Genomic DNA, 19,394 nt, shown 5'->3' on the forward strand with positions numbered 1-19,394 from the left:
CACATAGCGACTGGCTGTCTAAAATAACAGTACTGCTAGATCATGGAGTAATCAAGTAGCCATTAAAAATACAGAGCTACCTATTTATCCATGACACATTAAGTGGGGAAAAAAGCAGGTGAAAGAAAGAGAAGCGAAGGACTTCCCTGGCGGCCCCACGCTTCCAGTGCAAGGGGCATGGGTTCAATCCCTGGCCAGGGAACTAAGATCTCACATACCGCGTGGCACCGCCAAAAAAAAAAAAAAAAAAAGGAAGAAAGTGAGATGGCATGCCCCCTTTAATACTTTAAAATATAGAGATAAAGGAATAAAATAGGGGATGGGAGACTGGGGCACACACCAAGATTATCTTTGAGGATTAAGGTTTAGAGATCTTTTTTTTCCTTTTCTTACTCATGTATACTTTGGAGCTCACTTCTTCCTACAATACTCACTTCAGAAACACCTTCATCGTACCTCTGTGGCAAGAAGCCTAGACTTTTAAAAAGCCATCTTAAATGTGTTATCTTTTCAATATTTAAAAACCCCAATAATTTAAGTACCTGTTGCTCTTTTCCCTTACACAATGGGCTGCGGACAGTTCTGAATTTCTAAGGGAGAAATTACGCTCTATGCTATGGTCTCTACCACCATGAATCACCACAGACATTACGATGCTCCCTAAGCAACATCAAGGTCAACCCCATCACAGTCACCTGTTATTTTATTTCAGAAATGGAGAAACCATTATTAAATTACTACAGAGACGTCACTGGAACAGTGGGGAACCTTATTTAAGGTCAACAAGCTCTGAAGTATCTAACATAAATATTAAGTCTTCTGAAAACAAGCAAGGCAGGACCCAGGCTTCAGATGACAATGAACACTCCTCACTCCTCTGGTTCCTCCTAGCTTGTAGAAGCTACGGCTTAAGGTAATGGACCATTTCTCAGAACCAAAACAATGTAGGTGCTGTTTCAAGGTAACAGGTAAAAATGCTGTCAGGAAACGGTAGTCGAGGGCTGTAGAACAAATTATGTGATTTGCAGACTGGGGGAACCTCATTCTGCCAAGAGTCTTGGGAAATCACGACCAGGGGAGTTAGAATCCAGTTATTCTCTCAGAAGGAACAGACACACATAGCAACCAGCCACTAGATGTCACTGCCCTTCAGGGAGTTGGTGACATGTTGCTTATCCTAGTCAAAAGGAAGTCAACTGGTCTAGACGACTAATTCCTTAAATGGCATTAATTTAAAATAATCTGACCTTTGATTGGGGTGCTCCACAGTAGCTGACAAAAATAAAAATGAAAACCCACTGGAGACTGGCCGTCCGCCCCCAAAGGCAAGTGGCTGCCCAAAATACAACATTTTAATGACGGCACTAGAACATGTGGATGACTTTCAGACACAAGATGGGGGGAAAAAGGTCCAGCCAAGCAGGAAAGCAGGAACTGCACAAAGTTAACAGCCAAGACCTGCAAGTCATGTCAGTGATCCTGAATCAGGAGACAGTGCTGGTTTCCTTTTAAAATTTATTTAAAACAGAAACAGCATGAAAGAGAGAATTTATTGTTTATTTTAGTAAGGAGTTCAAAGTTCTTGGTCACCTTTAGGATCGCCTTTTTCAACTCTGTGGCTTTTTCATGGTTCATTTGTGGGAAGGGGCGGGAAAAGGAACTGCTGATGAAACAACACACGCATCACAGGCTGAGAATAGTTGGCCAGAGGACGCCATCCTGCTGAGCCATTCCTGTACTGGTGTTGAGTGTTATGTTTTAAACTTTGAGGGAAGTAGCTGCCAACATTTTTTAAAAATTGAGAGATGACACATCAAAGCACGGATTTTAGCTTCTCTTGAAGAAGCAGAAGATGTGGTGGCAGTTTCTGGCCCATCTTCCCACGCAGCAATGGCAGGGGAGCGGAGCTGCCCCCCAGACCCGCACACAGGCACACGCCCCTTAGCAGCCCAGCCCTCCAAGGCCTCTTGGTTCCAACTGGCTTCCTGCTTGGCCATGAGGAATCTGAATTTACAACTACAGCTGTAAAGAGCCTAGGAGAAGAAAGGGTTTGAGACGGACTAAGAATACCTCAGTGGACAGAATCAATTTCGTCCGAGAAAAGGGGCCGCAGGACTGCTAAGGCCACACTCTTTCCACCAAGATGACCCCACAGGCCTACGTGCTAAATGGCTCTCCCAAGAGACGTGCAGAATTGAGCAACCTTTCCTACCCATTTAACTCGATTCCCATGCTCCCAGTACAGACTTCGGGGGCGTCCTGGATCCTCACAATGATTGGGGAAGGAGGGGATCGCTACTCATACTTCACGGACAAGAGCCAGGGATGCTGGATGCCCTGAAATGTATAGCACAGTCCTGTGCAAGGAAGAAGCATCGTTCCTCCCACACAATTTGGTATTCCAGTGGACAGTCACATGGCTTAAAAAGCTGCAATTTCTGAGCCAAACCCCTAACTCCACTTAACACATGAACACAAAGCATGGATCTGCACGGTTCAATTAATAATATTATTAACATCTTTTCCAAAACTGAGAGTGTTATTTAATAAAGAGAAGCGTGTACCTTGCATTCTTAGTAACATTACCAAGAGCAGCTGACCATTTTGGAACACCACATTATGGAAAACATGCTTTTTGGGTCACCAGTACTATAGACCGACATCGGCCGCAGTCTTCAGCTGCCTCATTCACAGGGTCTATACAAATAGGTAAAAGCATTTATTTCCTTATGTCCTCTAGAGTGACTGTGCAATTATAAAATTGATTACTTTCCCTTTATTTTGCCTTTATAATTCAGTTTCAAAACTTTGGTATCTTGGGAGATTATATTATTTACAGATTTTATTTCCTATTTATATTTATAGTTACATAATATTTGCTATCCAGAGGGAGCAATGGGTCTGCTGAGGTTGAGAATATCTGCCCTAAAACCATTAAAATAATGATGCAATCCCAGAAGCCTTCAAAGCAATCTCTTTGCTTCTGTTGTTTTCTTTTCCTCTCCTACCCTCTTACTCCCACAGATGCCTCACTCTGAGGCTTACCTGTCACCTCCTCTTCCTCCAGAAAGCCCTCCCTGACTACCATATCACCCATCCTTATACTCAAAAGCGGATTTGACTGCCCCTTCTAGGTGCTCCCACAGCCTCAGTGGTTTGCCCTATAACAGAACTTGCTACAGTCATGTCACTACCTCTTTACTCTTAATTAGCTATTAAGCTCCCAGAGGGTTATGATGCTGTCACAGTTTTATCACCATCACCTAGCACAGTGCTCACTCATTCATTCAAGAACTATTTCTTGAGCACCTACTATGTGCCAGATACTATTACAATGCACTGGGGATACAGCGGTGAACAAGACAGGCACTGCTCCTCATCTTGTGGTGTCGTCACTCTACTGAGTGACAGATGCTAATTAAGGGAACTTTTAAATATAACTGCAGACTTTGATCAGTGCAAAGAAAGATATAAACAGGGTGCTATGACGGAGGAAAGCACGCAACACATGGCTTAGATAAGGAGATGGGGAGAGACCTCAGTGTGATGACTTAAACTGAGAGATGAAGGAGGCAGAGGTCTTAGCTTAGGCAAAGTCAGGAGAAGACTGTTCTCAACAGGACAAATTGCAAGCGCTAAGGTCGTGAGACTGTTAGGAGCCTGTGGTGCTCAAAAAAATAAAACGAAAGGACACAGAGCAAGTCTAGCTGGTTCAGAAGCCTCAGAGGGAAAGCAGCGTCCAGCAGGCACAAAGTCTGCATTTCATTTTAAGGGCCATGAGTGCCTGTGTGTCTTCACACTGGAGGATCAGCTCATGGAGGTTAGGAACCTGGTCTTCTCATCATGCCTGGAGCCCCTCACCCCTGTCTGATACAGTATGTGCTGAATAAAGGAGTCCCTTCCATGGGCCCTACCTTACCCAGTGCAGCTGGCTGTGACTTTGTCATTTATTAGTCACAAAGAGAGCAAGCGTGAGCCCCATGTGCTCACAGATACCCCACATCCTCGGCTGTCATCACTGAGTCTCAAGAAAGAGCTCTTTTTTAAAATTAAGTTAGTAACTATTTGAGCGCCTACCATATGTTGTAGGCAAGAGGGATACAGCAACGAGCAAACCTGACACAAATTTCTGCCTTTGAGTAGTTTACATTCTAGTGGGGGTAGAGAGCTGATAAGTAAATTAGAAAGATCATGATAAGTGATGTGGAGAAAAATAAAGCAGAACAGGGGGATGGGGAACGGTCTGCAATTTCAGTACCACCCTGGATATGTGTCATGTCTGTCTTCTCCACATCTCAAAGAAATTCCACACAGATTAGCCTCACAGAAGAATTATATCATCTCGACACTAGAAGAATTATAGCATCGTTTGACAGATGGAAAAACAGGCTCAGAGAGGCTCAAAAATTTGCTTATGGTCCCAGAGCACACCAGCAGTAGAATGAGCATCTCTTTTATATGCCAAGTAATAGACAAGATAAATACAATGATAAAAGCTAAAATTTTCTGAGCACTTATCACAAGCCAGGCATTGTTCACGTGCTTTTTATGTTTCATGTAATCCTCACAACAACCTCTTGATGTGTATATTATTACCATTCCCATTTTACAGATGAGGTAACAGAGGCACAAAATGGCTAAGTAACTCACCCAAGATGTCCAGTTAGTGAGTGGTGAAGCTAGCATTCTAATCTAGGCAGTTGGCTTCCTGACCCTGTGCTCATAACCAGTACCGTACCTAAAGCCATCCCAGAAAGGGCATGGCTGAGAAAAACGAAACTCTCAAGACATCTCAGGATGACTACAACCCACCTTTCCTTAGGGTCAGCTCCCTTTTAGCCCTTTATCAAAGACTGTATGAAAGCTGGTGTCCAGAGCTAGAGGACTGCAAAACTCATCTTCCCCGACCCATTCGACTCAGACACAACCCACATGGCCGCTCATGAGACCTCGCCATGGAGCTCCATCCCAATACGTACGTGTAGTTTGTTGAGTAGTACTGCGTCTGTCGTGCTGTTGGCTCCTGGCTTAGCAGCTTTCCAGAACTGCTTCTGGGCGGAGTAGCGATTCATGGGACATAGTTTAAAGAGGCAATCTAGAAGTGAGACAAACAAGTAAAAACTGTTACTGAGGAAGTATATACACTCAACCTATGAAAAAAACTTTCCCCTTTTATTTCTATAACGCATGAAAGTGTAAATGGTAAGTTACAGGGCCCTTTTACAAACCTCTCCTTTGACCTTTAATTCTCACCACCATTACGTGAGGTTAGAAATGAGGAAAACGAAACTTCTAGAAAGTTAAGTCAAATGTCCATTGTCACACAACCACTTAGGGGCAGAGCTGGGACTCAGAGTCCAAATTCAGAGCTCTCAATGCTGCCCCAGAGTTATCGCCTTTCCTTTATGATGGACAAATTTAAGGGCAACAGTACACAGAAACATTTCTGGACATAAATCCAACTCACTCCAATTCGACTACATTCAAAAAAAACAACAGAAGCTTATTTGGAGGCACCTCCTCGGGCAATGGCCTCTCCAGTGTTGTTCACCAGATGATTCTCTGGGGAGCAGGAAGAAAATAAATGAACTTGCAGAGACATTCTGTGTCTTCTCCCTCTCTCTCAGTGCATGGTGATGTGCTTCTGTTTAGGAATGCCTGGGGTCATGACTTTTTACATTGTTTTATGTAGTAGAACTAACTCACAAAATGGACTAGTGGCTTCAAAAGATGTCTGCAATGAAATCAAAACACCGAAGAGAGGAGTAATGCAAACCCCACAAAAAAGAAGAAGGAAAAATAATGATGATCTAACCAGATGTGAAAAAAAAGTCACCCAGATATTAAAAACTCTTTTAAAAAACACTTAAAATGTAGTCTCTAATGATGAACGTTGCCCTTCAAGCACCCATGTGCCTTAAGATATTCACGATAATATGCTAATCATGATTAAGAGGACACATTATTGTTTAACCTTAATCTTTTTCATCAACATATATTTTCCTGCTTGCTTTTATAAGGTATACAATCTATTAGTACAGTGACACATGTATATAACTTTTAAACACACACACACACACACACACACACACGTAGAGTTTACGGGTATTTTTGTCAAATTTTTTTGATAGGGATATGCCATGGAAGAAGTTTACAAATAACCACTCTAAAAAACTAACACTAGAATTGATACTCACTCTCTGAAAATTCTACCTTTTGACATACAGGATTTTCAAATGGTATTTGTAGAGTAAAATTAATAAATTTGGAATGAACACCCAGATTTGGAAAAACTGCACCCTGAAAGTAGATCAGAGCAAGCTTTTATAAAAAACTTAATCTACTAACTGTACACTTATTCTTATCTGTTCACTGAGACATTCCCTGAAAGGACACTGAACAGCTAAATACTGTTTTTGTCTTAGCCACGTAACTATCTCAAAGTAAAAAAATATTCATTTACTGTCAAGGACACAGATACTAAGTCTTTCCTCTAATTCAGTTGGAATCAATGAACTTTTACTAAGTACAATGCACACAAATACTTGACACTGTTCAGAAAATAATTTTTAATCAATTAACTGCAGAAATAAAAGGTACTTTCCCATTTCTATAACCTCCTTCTTCACTAAATATTTCTACCTAGTCACAAGCAGCTACCAGACAAATATAAGATCACTGATATCCATCTTTATCAAGAATATAATCCATCTACTGAAAGTAATTGTTAGTGCCCATGAAAGACGCTATCCAGGTCTGGAGAGAACAAAGGACATGGCAGGAAACTGGTTTAAAAGATAAAAGTTTCACCTCTAATGAAACTCACAGGTCATTGTTATTTAATGTATCAGTGGCAACTTCATGACGTCACTGAAAGACAGTTTTTCTACTGCTTTGATATATGTGAACTCTCCATTCACCCTGAGAACAATCACACACGACCATGAGACTACCAGCCAGCGTTAAATGTCCTATCTTTGACACAAGACAGAAGGTGCCATTTGCGCAGGACCAGGGTGACTTCCTCGATAATCACAAGACCTAATACCAAAAAACCATTCAAAACACTTAAGTCACTGGTATTAATATCTGATACACAACTTTTTATGGATTAAATGAGGTTAATAATTTCAATTTTCATCAATCAGAAGACATTGAGAAAAACTATTATTTTTCCCTCCAGCACAATTCATATGATGCTGACTAACCGGTATGCATTACCATCCCACCCCATCCCACCCATAATTTGACTTAAGTTGATTTAAGGATCGGGCTGGATCTATAACGCCAAGAGATTAACAAGCAATGGAAGGTACCATTTTACAACTGTTGATGGTATTGTCAGTGGGTATAACCCACTTAACAAACCAATGGACTACAAACAGGCTCAAATTTCAGAGAGCTTTCCATTGACCTAAGATGAGAGTGTGAATTGAAGCACTGTCAATCCAACCAAAGCCCTGCTGTTAACTTCCACAACAACTATTTCTCTTGGGCAAAACAGCATTGTACTGGATTAAGCATTTTTACAACCAACTGTCTATGTAAATATGAGATGCTAACATACTAGTAACAGAACCAAATTAGCCTTGCTGATTTTGTCCTGTCTTCCCAGTTGCTTAGCAACTGATTCAAAGTGAAAATTAGATTAAGCAATTCAAATATGATGTTAAAGTAACCTGAAATTTTGCACTTCCGCGGCTCTACATTGCCCTTTGCTATTTGGATGGCACAGCAGGACAAAGTTAAAGTTCTGCTGGATCCCAATACTGTGCTAAGTATAGAAATGCACAAATATAGGGAATCTGGTGGAAGAATTGTACCTATTTGGGGGAAGTATGTATGTGTGTATATATATGTGCATGTACACACACACACTGTGCTTTGATTTTGCCCCAAAGAAATGCCACAAAGATCTCTTAGGTGACAAGTGATTTTTCAAGGCTTTTAAAAAAATAAACTAAACTAAGCTTTCAAAAAATTACTTTGGAATATTCCTAAGCTTTAGCAGATGCCACACTGGGCTAGCAAAGGAGAAGTGAGCGGAATGGAGGGGCTGGGTTAAGTGTTAAAGGGCACGTGGGCTGAAAACAGGCCATAGCTGATCTTCCATGGTTTAAAGAGCATTCCAGGGACTTCCCTGGTGGCGCAGCGGTTAAGAATCCGCCTGCCAATGCAGGGGACATGGGTTCGAGTCCTGGTCCGGGAAGATCCCACATGCCGCGGAGTAACTAAGCCCGTGCACCATAACTACTGAGCCTGCGAGCCACAACTACTGAGGCTGTGAGCCACAACTACTGAAGCCTGCAAGCCTAGAGCCTGCACACCGCAACAAAGAGTAGCCCCCACTCGCTGCAACCAGAGAAAGCCCACATGCAGCAACGAAGACCCAATGCAGCCGAAAATAAAATAAATAAATAAATTTATAAAAGTAAATAAATAAATAAAGAGCATTCCAGAACCTGGTTGAAGGGAGAACACTCAACTGCTTAGCAGCTGCATTAACCATGACCTTAGGACTTGTGGTGCTTGGTTAGGAAAATACAGGAGGGGATTATCTGGTGGCACAGTGCTTAAGAATCTGCCTGCCAATGCAGGGGACATGGGCTCGTGCCCTGGTCCGGGAAGATCCCACATGCCATGGAACAACTGAGCCCGTGCACCACAACTACTGAGCCTGCGCTCTAGAGCCCGCGAGCCACAACTACTGAACCCACGTGCCACAACTACCGAAGCCCGCATGCCTAGAGTCCATGCTCCGCAACAATAGAAGCCATCGCAATGAGAAGCCCGCACACCGCAACGAAGAGTGGCCCCTGCTCGCCACACCGAGAGAAAGCCCACGTGCAGCAACAAAGACCCAACACAGCCAAAGACAAATTAATTAATTTTTTTAAAAAAAGAAAAAACAGGAGGAAGAGGAGGCACAGATGTGCTTGGAGCCACCCTGATGGGGTCCCCAGCGGGGTGAGAAAGCAAGAAACCGATGGAGCCACACATCAGGGACTCAGTGAGAGAATAAAGTCTGCCAGAAGAACGGCCGAAACCCCCATCTCCTTGCTGTCCTCCACATCCTTAGAACTTTGAACTCTAGAAAGTAAAGTGCCTGATGGCAGGGACTCGTGTCGGTTCTGTACACTCCGGTAACCCAGGGGCTAGGAGTAATGTAGCGGCACAAAGATGGCTGTTGTATTAAGGATTTAAACATGCTGAAATCCCTAGGTCTCCAGAAGCGACATCAGGTTTGTCCTAAGTCACTTCCAGCTTTGAGCTCCCAGCAGTCTATTCATGAATCCAATGACTACTTACTAAAGTGCCTACTATGTGCTGGGCACAGTACAGGTGGCTGAGATTGTAACAGTGAACCCAATGCACAAGTTTCTTAGTATAACCCTAGTGACAGCGAAAAACTAGTCAAATACACAACTCGAAGTACACAGCAAGTTAAAGGACTATGGAGACGAGAATTATCTATCGGCCCAATACGGCTGGTGTGGAGGAATAGCACTTTATACGGGGTCATCAGCGAAAGGCATGCCCACGGCTTCTGAGCAGAGAGCTGTAGGGTGAGAAGGAGCCCGGCTTTGATAACAACGTAGAGGCAACGCCTTCCAGGCAGAGGGAACAGCAAGTGCGAAGGCTTCGAGTTGGAAGGAAATCTTCAGGAGGTTAAAAATGAGCACAGAAGGGCTGGAGGGAAGCGGACGAAGGGAGAGTTGCAGGAGACGTGTCTGGAGAAGCGAGCAGGGGGCCACATCACGCAGGGTTGTGTGGGTCACGGGGAGGCACTGCTTGTCCTTGTGGGAAGCTACCAAAGGGCTTTAAACAAAGAAGAACCTGGTTTTTGTTTCTACAGGAGCTTTCTTCTGGTGATGGTACCTCCTAAGAGAGGGAAGGCCGGGAGGGGGTGGATTTAGAGGAGAACAGGAGAAATCAAGAATCTTATTTTGGCTTTGCTTGGTTTGAGATGCCTATGAAACAACCAAGCTGAAATGTTCAGTGGGCCATTGGTCAACTAGCAGGTTGAAAATACAGGACAGTCAGTAATCTAAGGGGTTAGGGGCAGAAGAAGAGGAAGGATGCGGGTACTGGAGAAGAGAGCTGAGGAAATCAGTACGACAAACGCAATGTAGCGACTCATCTTGGCTAGGGAGATCTAACCAAACCTAGAGAATATGTTAATTGAGCCTTACAAAAGCTTGAACTCGATTCATAGTTTTCAGAGGGCAGAATAAAGACCTTTCCCCTCCTTTTCCCCTCCCCCAACAAAAAACTCCAACACAATGAAAATGAAAAACAAAAAAAATGCAACTTCATCTTCTGAGAAACTCAAATCCTTCTTTTGGAATAAATGAAGATGGGAAGAGGATGGAGAGGTAGAACTTGAGAGATGGAGGGAGGTATCTACAGTGAGGGTGCCAGTGAGAAGCAAGCTTATTTGCCCTACGGAACCCTGGAAAGGCTCAGGACCCCATGACACTGCACAGGGCATCACTGCCCAACGTGGAGCAGGGACAAAGGGCCCATGGGCTGAGACCCAGGAGTGATGGGTCATCCCCTCCGCCTGCTACATGGAAGCGTGACGAAGCCTGCAGAGGGAGAGAACACCAGTAAATGCTACAAAAGAGCTAATAGGCAAATCAGGACAAATGAGATGATTAAGAACTCCAGGGAAAAGCTGTGTACTATTGATAAAATGTAGTATGTGTTTGGCTCAATGGTGAACAATATTTACACAGTCATAAAAATCTAAGACTAGCTATTAATTTAGCCAAAAAAAGTAATACAACTTTAATGGGAGGATGGAGGGGGAGCAGGAAAGTGTCGGAAGCCACCGTCATGTACAATAACAGGAAGTGAACAGGTGATATTTAAGATAAATTCATCTACAGATATGAAGAGACACACATCATCTAGAAATACAGTGGTAAATACCAGAATAAAATGTTTTCAATTGTTGCCTCAAAAAAGTGGGAAAGCGTGAGGTGTCAGACGTAAGACCGTTATTTTTATTCTGCATTTTATCAATATTTGACTCTTTTAAGTTCAATGCACATAACATAAAATTAACCTTTTTCAAATGAACGATTCTGTGGCATTTAGTACATTCCCAATGCTGTACAACCACCACCTCTATTTAGTTCCAAAACATTTTCTTCACTCCCACGAGTAAACCCTGTACCTATGAAGCAGTTCCCCCTCCAACCCATGTATCAATGAAAATCTGTAACTTTTAAAAATGACCTTTTTATACTAAATCACTGTTTAGTATCATAGTGAGATATCACTTTACACTACAGGGTGACAAAAGCCAACAAGCTAGCTGGATAATAACAAGGATCAGAGGGGACGTAGAAACTTTTCTGCACTATCGTTCAGTGTGGCTACAAAGGAATGCGCACATAACCTCTAACATATAATTCAGCAGTTCTCTGCTGGGCAAACATTCCAAAGAAATCTCTCCCAGGTCGCCAGATCTCGCACTTCCACATGTAGAAGGATGCTCTAGGAAAAAGGGCGATGGGAAGGCACATCTGCTCTTGAGCGCACTGGCCTGGAAGCAACATTAAACTTGTGCTCACAGACCATCAGTGATAACCAATCACATGATCCCCCCACCCCCATGATGCCAGGAGCTAAGAAATGCCCTTCAGTCGAGGGCCCAGGAAGAAGAAATGAGTTTGCTGTGGACCTAAGCAACCCCTGCTGCAGTCTGTCCTCCAGGTTGCCAAGCACCCATTTCACTGTCTCTTACCCCATCCACTGGCTGATGTGGCGGTAGTTAACTAGGCAAACACAGTCCCTCATCGCACAGAATTTGAGCTCTTCTAACCTACCTCACTGATCAAAGAGACGAACAGTCAACAAGCTATCATTTTTTAAAAATTCTTCATTCAGTGAGTATATATAAATGCAATTTTATATAGGGAGAAATCAAGAGTAGATTTACATGAGCTCAAATATGAAAAATTTAAGTGTTGATCGTACATATCTTGGCTTCTTTTGAAAAAGAGGCAACAGAGTAAAAATTTCAGAAGGAGCAGACAATACGACTAACAAAGAGAAAGGGGAATGTTAATTCCCCACCAAGGGAGTTAAGATTTCAAAGAAGCAATGAAAGGGGAAAACAAAATTGTTGCATTTTAAGGACTTTCCCAACTCATACTTACTGGACCAACAAGAAAGGGAGGGTAGAGCTTACCTGCCTTCTGTATCATCCTGTCCCTGGTGCTTTCAGTAAATATGGGATCAGTGAATGAGTACTCAGTCCATGAGTGGGTACTCAAGGTGGAAGAATGCTCTTCAACGGCAGTTCACAAAAGGAAAACCTACTCCTATTTCCAACAAAAGCCTTCCATGAACAAGTAATTAAGTCCAGTTCAGTAAGAGGAAACCAGTACATCATACTGTTGTATCTGTTGCATGCAAATCCCATTTCCCCAAAAAGCCAGAACAGAAGAAGCCCTTTGAAGTCCAGTGACATTTTCCAATAGGGACTGCCAAATCAACCTTCCATTACCTATCTACAGAAAACACAGACATTGTTCCTGAGAGACAAAGGACAACAAGGTAATTTTTTCCCATTAAGGTGACCAGATGTTTTTTCTGAGTAGAAAACTCAGACTGAGGACTCCCAAGGTTGCTCTCCTGTACCTTTATCATCTTACCTGGTTGCAGGACCATCACTCACAAACACATTAAAAACGAGAAATGTAGGGAGAAACTTCCCTTTTTGACCTACTTTAGCTTGGCCAATTAAACTTTTATTTACCTTTTTGAATATAGATCAGAGAAGTAAAAACTTAGTTGGGAAGGCAAGGACTCCTCCCATTGTGGAAGACAAAAGGGCCCAGGAGTTCCTTCTAGAGGCAGCCCCAACACAGGTATCTGCCTTCGCTTGGACAGCTGGAGCCTCTGCCCTGGACTCTGCACCTGGACAGATGGATACAAAGTCCCAGGGCCAGTTCAAGACTGCTCGTGGGAGCGGTGCCGGATGTGTCCACGGGAAATGTCCAGAGCCTGCCTCCCCCAGCACTGAGTCTGGTTCCCTGCTTAGTCTGCGAGTCTTTCAACCGTTTCCTCTTGGCTTAGGTGAGTCAGTTTCTGCTGTCTGCAACCAAAAGTCCGAGCTGACCCATAGGGTAACAAAAATGCCAAAAACAATAAGAGACAAGGAATCTGGAAACCCGGGTTCCAGCCCTGGCTCCACCACTCACTAGCCAGGAAGCCACAGTCAGGTTACTAAAGCTCCCTGTGTCCACACATCTTCCCTGGAAAACAGATGATCCCCAAGGCACCCCAGAGCCCTAAGACCTGATGATGTTTGTGGAAGCTTATAGACCACGTCAGAGAAGTCACAGAAAACCCAAATGTGGAAGCACTGAGGTGTACACTGATGTGCCATCTGGAAGAATTGGTTTAAACCTCAGCTCTATTCTATGTTGTATGATCTTGGGGAAAATTATCTCATCTCTGTAGGTTTTCATTTCTTGCCTATAAAAGGGCAATAACCACAATGGGTAACTCACAAATTAACCTAAAAGAGTAACTACTTCACTTGAAGCACTAGTACAGATGCTGGCACAGAGTAAACGAACATTAGCCACTAAGACAAGGTGGATAAACGAACTGCATCTCATGCTCCACTTTAATGCTGGACAGCTACAGACTACTGTTACACATAACGACATGGATGCATTCCACAAACATTTTTTTTTTTAATTTATTTTATTTATTTATTTTTGGCTGTGTTGCATCTTCGTTGCTGCGCGCGGGCTTTCTCTAGTTGCGGCAAGTGGGGGCTACTCTTCATTGTGGTGCACGGGCTTCTCATTGCGGTGGTTTCTCTTGCGGAGCATGAGCTCTAGGCACGTGGGCTTCAGTAGTTGTGGCTCGCGGGCTCAGTAGTTGTGGTTCGCGAGCTCTAGAGCGCAGGCTCAGCGGCCACGGCACACGGGCTTAGTTGCTCCGTGGCATGCGGTATCCTCCCGGACCAGGGCTCGAACCCGTGTCCCCTGCATTGGCAGGCGGATTCTTAACCACTGTGCCACCAGGGAAGTCCCCACAAACACTATTTTGAGTGAAAGAAACCAAGGCAAAAAGAGTCCATTTATACTGAATGAATCCATTCACGTGACGTTCAAGAACAGGCAAAACTTTGCTAGAGCCACAGTCAAAATAGCAGTTACCTTTGGGGGCGGTATTTCCTGAGAAGGGGCACTTTCTGGGGTGCTGGAAATGTTCTCCTAGCTCAATCTGGGTGGGAGTCATGTGGGTATAAGTGTATTTAAAACATCATCAAGCAGTGCTCAAATTTAAGGTTTGTGCATCTTTGTGGGTGTGTGTCTGTGTGTGTGTATGTGTGTGTGTAATACCACTTAAGGAAAGAAAAAACTGAGATAGTACTTGTTCTCACAAAAAGGAGGATGATCTTGCTGATAACAGAAAAACAAATTTCCCCTTCATGTAAAAGGTTAACAATACTGTCCGACTTCTGTGGCTGCGAAAACACACCTTGTTTTGTCAGGGTTTGGGTTGGGCGTTTACTGGTTCATAATGGAGAGGAGGAGGGGCAGAAGGGAGATGACATCACTGTCTCCCCAAAGGGCAGCTGTTATTTGTTCACCGCAGGACACTCTGGGCAATAAGCATTCCCTGGCACCAAGCCCGATGCCCGGAGGTATTCTGACCAAGTCCCTTTTCCCCACTGATTCCCTGTTCTATCCAAACACCTTTAAACCATTAACAGGCAGCGGTTTTAAATCTGTAATGAAATGCCATGTTGTCTGACATTTGCTTCAAAATAACTGGGGAGGGCTTCCCTGGTGGTGCAGTGGTCGAGAGTCCGCCTGCCAATGCAGGGGACACGGGTTCGTGCCCCGGTCCGGGAGGATCCCACGTGCCGCGGAGCAGCTGGGCCCGTGAGCCATGGCTGCTGAGCCTGCGCGTCCGGAGCCTGTGCTCCGCAATGGGAGAGGCCACAACAGTGAGAGGCCCGCGTACTGCAAAACAAAAAACAAAAAAAACAAAAAAAACAAAAATAACTGGGGAGAGAGAGATGGGAGGATATAGATGACTTGAGATTGGCCATGAATTGCTAACACTCAAGGTGTGTATTGGGTACATGGAGGTTCATTATACTATTATTCTCTCAATTTGTATACGTGCTTAAATTTTTGTATAATAAAAGATATTTCAATATCTTCAAAATCATCTATTATTTTCAAATGTGAAATTTTTATAAAAATCAATCAAATGTTCACCAAGTTCAAAAAAAGACTATTTTTAAAGGAGGAAGAAAGGAAAAAAGGAAGAAAGGGAGAGAGGGAAGGAGGGGGAAAAAGGAAGAAAGGAAGGAAGAAGGAAGGAAGGAAGGAAGGGAGAAAAGCATGTTATTTATATCATCTGGTCCAATTTGCCAATCTACCTGAAAACCAATATACTCTAGAAAGGAGTAAATAGCTGGATAGACTTGTCAAATAAATCCAACAGTCACAAAAAATTGAGCTAGGATGCCCAGCTCTGTGTTAGATATACGGAGAGTAAACAAAATTATGGACTTCAGGTTAAAAATCTTGCTGTGTAGAACTCTGCATGCTCAGTATCTCTCAACGCAAATCAAATCTCACAGTGCATAGCCCTGGCTATTTCAAACACTACAGCTCATGTGAACCTCTGAGGATATGTCACATCTTCTACAAAAGGGCATTCAGAAGGTCTGCAACATGTGGTCTGAAAAGACTTACATGAGCTATTGGGTTGGTTAGCCCAAGATCCTCCTGGAAAAATACTTTTGCCATCAGAAACGCCCATTACACGAAGGAAATGTACACAGTTTCTCCTGAATTTGATTCCTCCTTCATTCAACAAACATTTCTTAAGCACATGTGTGCTGGAGACAGTGTCAGTAGAACCTGGGCCCTGAGAGTCCTCGGGGAGACAGACGGAGCCAACAGGTAGCTGCAAGGTGTCTGGAGCAGAACATCTAAGCCAGCCCAGGGAGACATGGGAGAGACAGTGTCAGAGGCCTTCTCAGCTGAGCTTAACAGCATCTACTGCTCAAGCCAGTGGGTGGGGCATGGACGACATGGAAAGAATGAGAAGCTGGAAAACCTGTTGCATTATATGCTGCACATCCTGCTTCTCTGTGACGTGGACCAGACCTCCTGATACGGCCCATGGTCTAGAAGAGAAAGGCTAATACTGCCAGCCTGCTGGCCCTCCTCTCACCCCTACCTAGGCAGGGCAGGGGCAGGGGCAGGGGCAGGGAGGAGGGCATCACCCTTTGACCCCATGAGTGCCCTTCCCTCCCACATTCTCCACGTGCTATTCAAGGCAACCTTGGCCAAGTGAGCAAAGCTGTCACTTCTGGTTTGTATTCACATCTCCACAGAGAGGCAAGAAGGCAAGCGGACAACGACGACCAAAGGAAGATGCAGCCCCATTTGTCCTGCTCTGTTCGTTTGTTTCCTGGTCTCCACTGAAGACCTAGTGACCCAACTCTGGGTCCTTCGGTGCTTCCAACCCAGGATTCCCCAACCAGCCCCTTTCATACATGATGTGGGCCACTCCCCATACATAGTTGTGATTTTTTTTTGCATACTAAGCATACCCTCAGTGAACAGATTACTTCCAAAGGGACCCTTTCACCAAGCCTAACTCAGCAAAAAGGAACTAAGTAAACAAATCAGGAGTCACTCAAAGATGGCATATATTTACCCTGAATAAAAAGAAAAGTCATTTTCTTAATTTATTTCACGACTTAGGTTTCCTTTACTTACATTTGATTTTTAATCCTAGCAAACACAGTCTACCATCAAACAGCCTTTACAAGTTAAAATATCTCTCAAGAAAAATGACTGTCAAGATGTTTCTCTCCTCCAGAACACGTATCTGAAAGACATGATACATTCCCACCCAAAACAGTGGCTTATTAGAGTAGCAACTCTCCAGGAAGGCACCTCAAGAATGACCCCTTGCTTCAAAATTATTATACCAGGGTTTCTCAGCACAGGCCCGACACTGTGGGCATCATCTATAATTCTTTCTTGGGAAAAATAGGAAGCCTGGCGGCATCCGTGGCCTCTACATCTCAGGGGTCAGTAGCACCCAGGTATTACAATCAAAAATGCCCCCCACTGAGGACCTCAGGATTAAGCCTTCCTTCCCATTCTTCTCATGAATCAATGTCCTAAAGTTACCGAAATTGACAAAATGGAGGGATAAATACAACGGTAGGGGGTGAAAAGGGAAGCATTCCAGACCCTTCTGTACTATGTCTCAAAACCACATTCTTTGTTTGCTGTTTTTGCAACTCTACTTTATGGCTATAGCTCTTGTTCTGAAACTGACTCCCCTGCCTAAAACCCTTTAGGGTTGTGATTCTCAGCCCTGGCTACTCCCCACGGCCACACAGGGAGTGTTTAAAATACTATGCTCTGGCCCCTCCCCAGGAGATTCTAACTCCTTGGAGGTGGGGTGTGAGCAATTTTCCCTCCCAAACTCCCCAGGAGATTTCAACTGAGAACCACTCCTTCAGGATTTCACACCACAGCAGTTGAGCTCAAATTCAGAAGTACAAATATCATAGTTGTCAGGGGATTTTATCAATACAGATTAATACAAATGCCTGAGTGGAGGGTCAGGGCCTAGGAATTGCCATTTTTTTTTAATAAATAAATTTGTTTGTTTGTTTGTTTTTGGCTGCGTTGGGTCTTCGTTGCTGTGCACAGGCTTTCTCTAGTTGCAGTGAGCGGGGGCTACCCTTCGTTTTGGTGCACGGGCTTCTCATTGCGGTGGCTTCTTTTGTTGCGGAGCACAGGCTCTAGGTGCACGGGCTTCAGTAGTTGTGACGCGCAGGCTCTAGAGCTCGGGCTCAGTAGTTGTGGCGCACTGGCTTAGTTGCTCCGCAGCATGTGCGATCTTCCCGGACCTGGGCTCGAACCCGTGTCCCCTGCATTGGCAGGAGGATTCTTAACCACTGTGCCACCAGGGAAGTCCAGAATTGCCATTTTTAACAAGTTCTCCAGGTGATGTTTCTTTTTTTTATTGCGGTATTGTTAATTTACAATGTGTGTTAGTTTCAAGTGTACAGCATAGTGATTCAGTTATACATATATATATATTGATTCTTTTTTTATTCTTTTCCCATATAGGTTATTATAGAATATTGAGTAGAGTTTCCTGTGCTATACAGTAGATCCTTGTTTGTTATTTTACATATAGTAGCGTGTGTGTGTGTTAATCTGAAGCGCCTAATTTATCCCCGCCCCCTCCACGTTTCCCCTTTGGTAACCGTAAGTTTTTTTTTTTCTTTTTTTGCGGTACGTGGGCCTCTCACTGTTGTGGCCTCTTCCATTGCGGAGCACAGGCTCCGGACGTGCAGGCTCACCGGCCATGGCTCACAGGCCCAGCCGCTTCGTGGCATGTGGGGTCTTCCCAATATATATATATATATATATATATTCTTTTCCAGAGTCTTTTCCTTTATAGGTTATTACAAGACGTTCCCTGTGCTATACAGTAGGTCCTTGTTGTTTACCTATTTTATATATAGTAGTGTATCTGCTAATCCCAAAGTCCTAGTTTATCCCTCCCCCCTTCCCCTTTGGTAACCTTGTTTGTTTTCTATGTTTGTGAGTCTATTTCTGTTTTGTAAATAAGCTCATTTGTATCATTGTTTTAGACTCCACATATAAGTGATCTCATATGATATTTGTCTCTCTCTGTCTGACTTACTTCCATAAAAAAGAATGAAGTACTGCCATTTGCAGCAACATGGATGGACCCAGAGATGATCCTAGTAAGTGAAGTAAGTCAGGTGATTCTAATGTGAATTGGCCCCAGCCGCACTCAGAGAAACACTAACCTGCAGAATAAATGAATTCTAAGAACGGGACTTCTCAAACTTGCACATGTAGACCAATCATCTGAGGATCTTGTTAACAGGAAGGCACTGATTCAGCAGGTCTGGAGACAGGTCTGAGAAGCTGCATTCCTAACAAACTGTCAGGTCATCTGGAAGTTGCTGGCCTGGGGAAGCACTCTGAGTAGCAACGTTCTAAGAAACTGAAGTCACTGCCAGCCACTTGGATTCCCCAGTCCTGTCAGACATACCTCAAAGAGCTTAGCAAGCAAAGCGTTCAGATGCCTCAGAGGACAGCGTGGTGCACAGAACATCAGCTGGGGATGCGTGGGCTGCCCACCTTCCCACCCACCTCTCCAGTTTCATTTCTTTAAAATGCTCCCCCACCAACACCCCGCTCCCACCATTCCAAACAGTTCTCACAAACGTGTGCCACATGTCACTCTTCTGTATTTTTACCAAGTCGTTCTCTCCGCCTGAAATTGTATTCCCAGGTCCCCACCTTGACCAGCACCACGGCTATTTGCTG

The 19,394-nt window shown here is 43.9% G+C and overlaps 1 protein-coding gene across 1 annotated transcript in view; it reads right to left on the minus strand.

Annotated features, from left to right (window-relative positions):
- ITPR1 (inositol 1,4,5-trisphosphate receptor type 1) overlaps positions 1-19,394 on the minus strand; it is a 324,061-nt gene that overhangs the window by 201,835 nt on the left and 102,832 nt on the right. The window contains exon 5 of the mRNA XM_024747000.1: positions 4,980-5,095. Within this exon, the coding sequence (XP_024602768.1) occupies positions 4,980-5,095 (116 nt within the window). The remainder of the gene's footprint in view (positions 1-4,979; positions 5,096-19,394) is intronic.

This window comes from Neophocaena asiaeorientalis, unplaced genomic scaffold (genome assembly GCF_003031525.2).
Source record: "Neophocaena asiaeorientalis asiaeorientalis breed wild unplaced genomic scaffold, Neophocaena_asiaeorientalis_V1.1 scaffold130, whole genome shotgun sequence".
In the NCBI taxonomy this organism is placed as follows: Eukaryota; Metazoa; Chordata; class Mammalia; order Artiodactyla; family Phocoenidae; genus Neophocaena; species Neophocaena asiaeorientalis.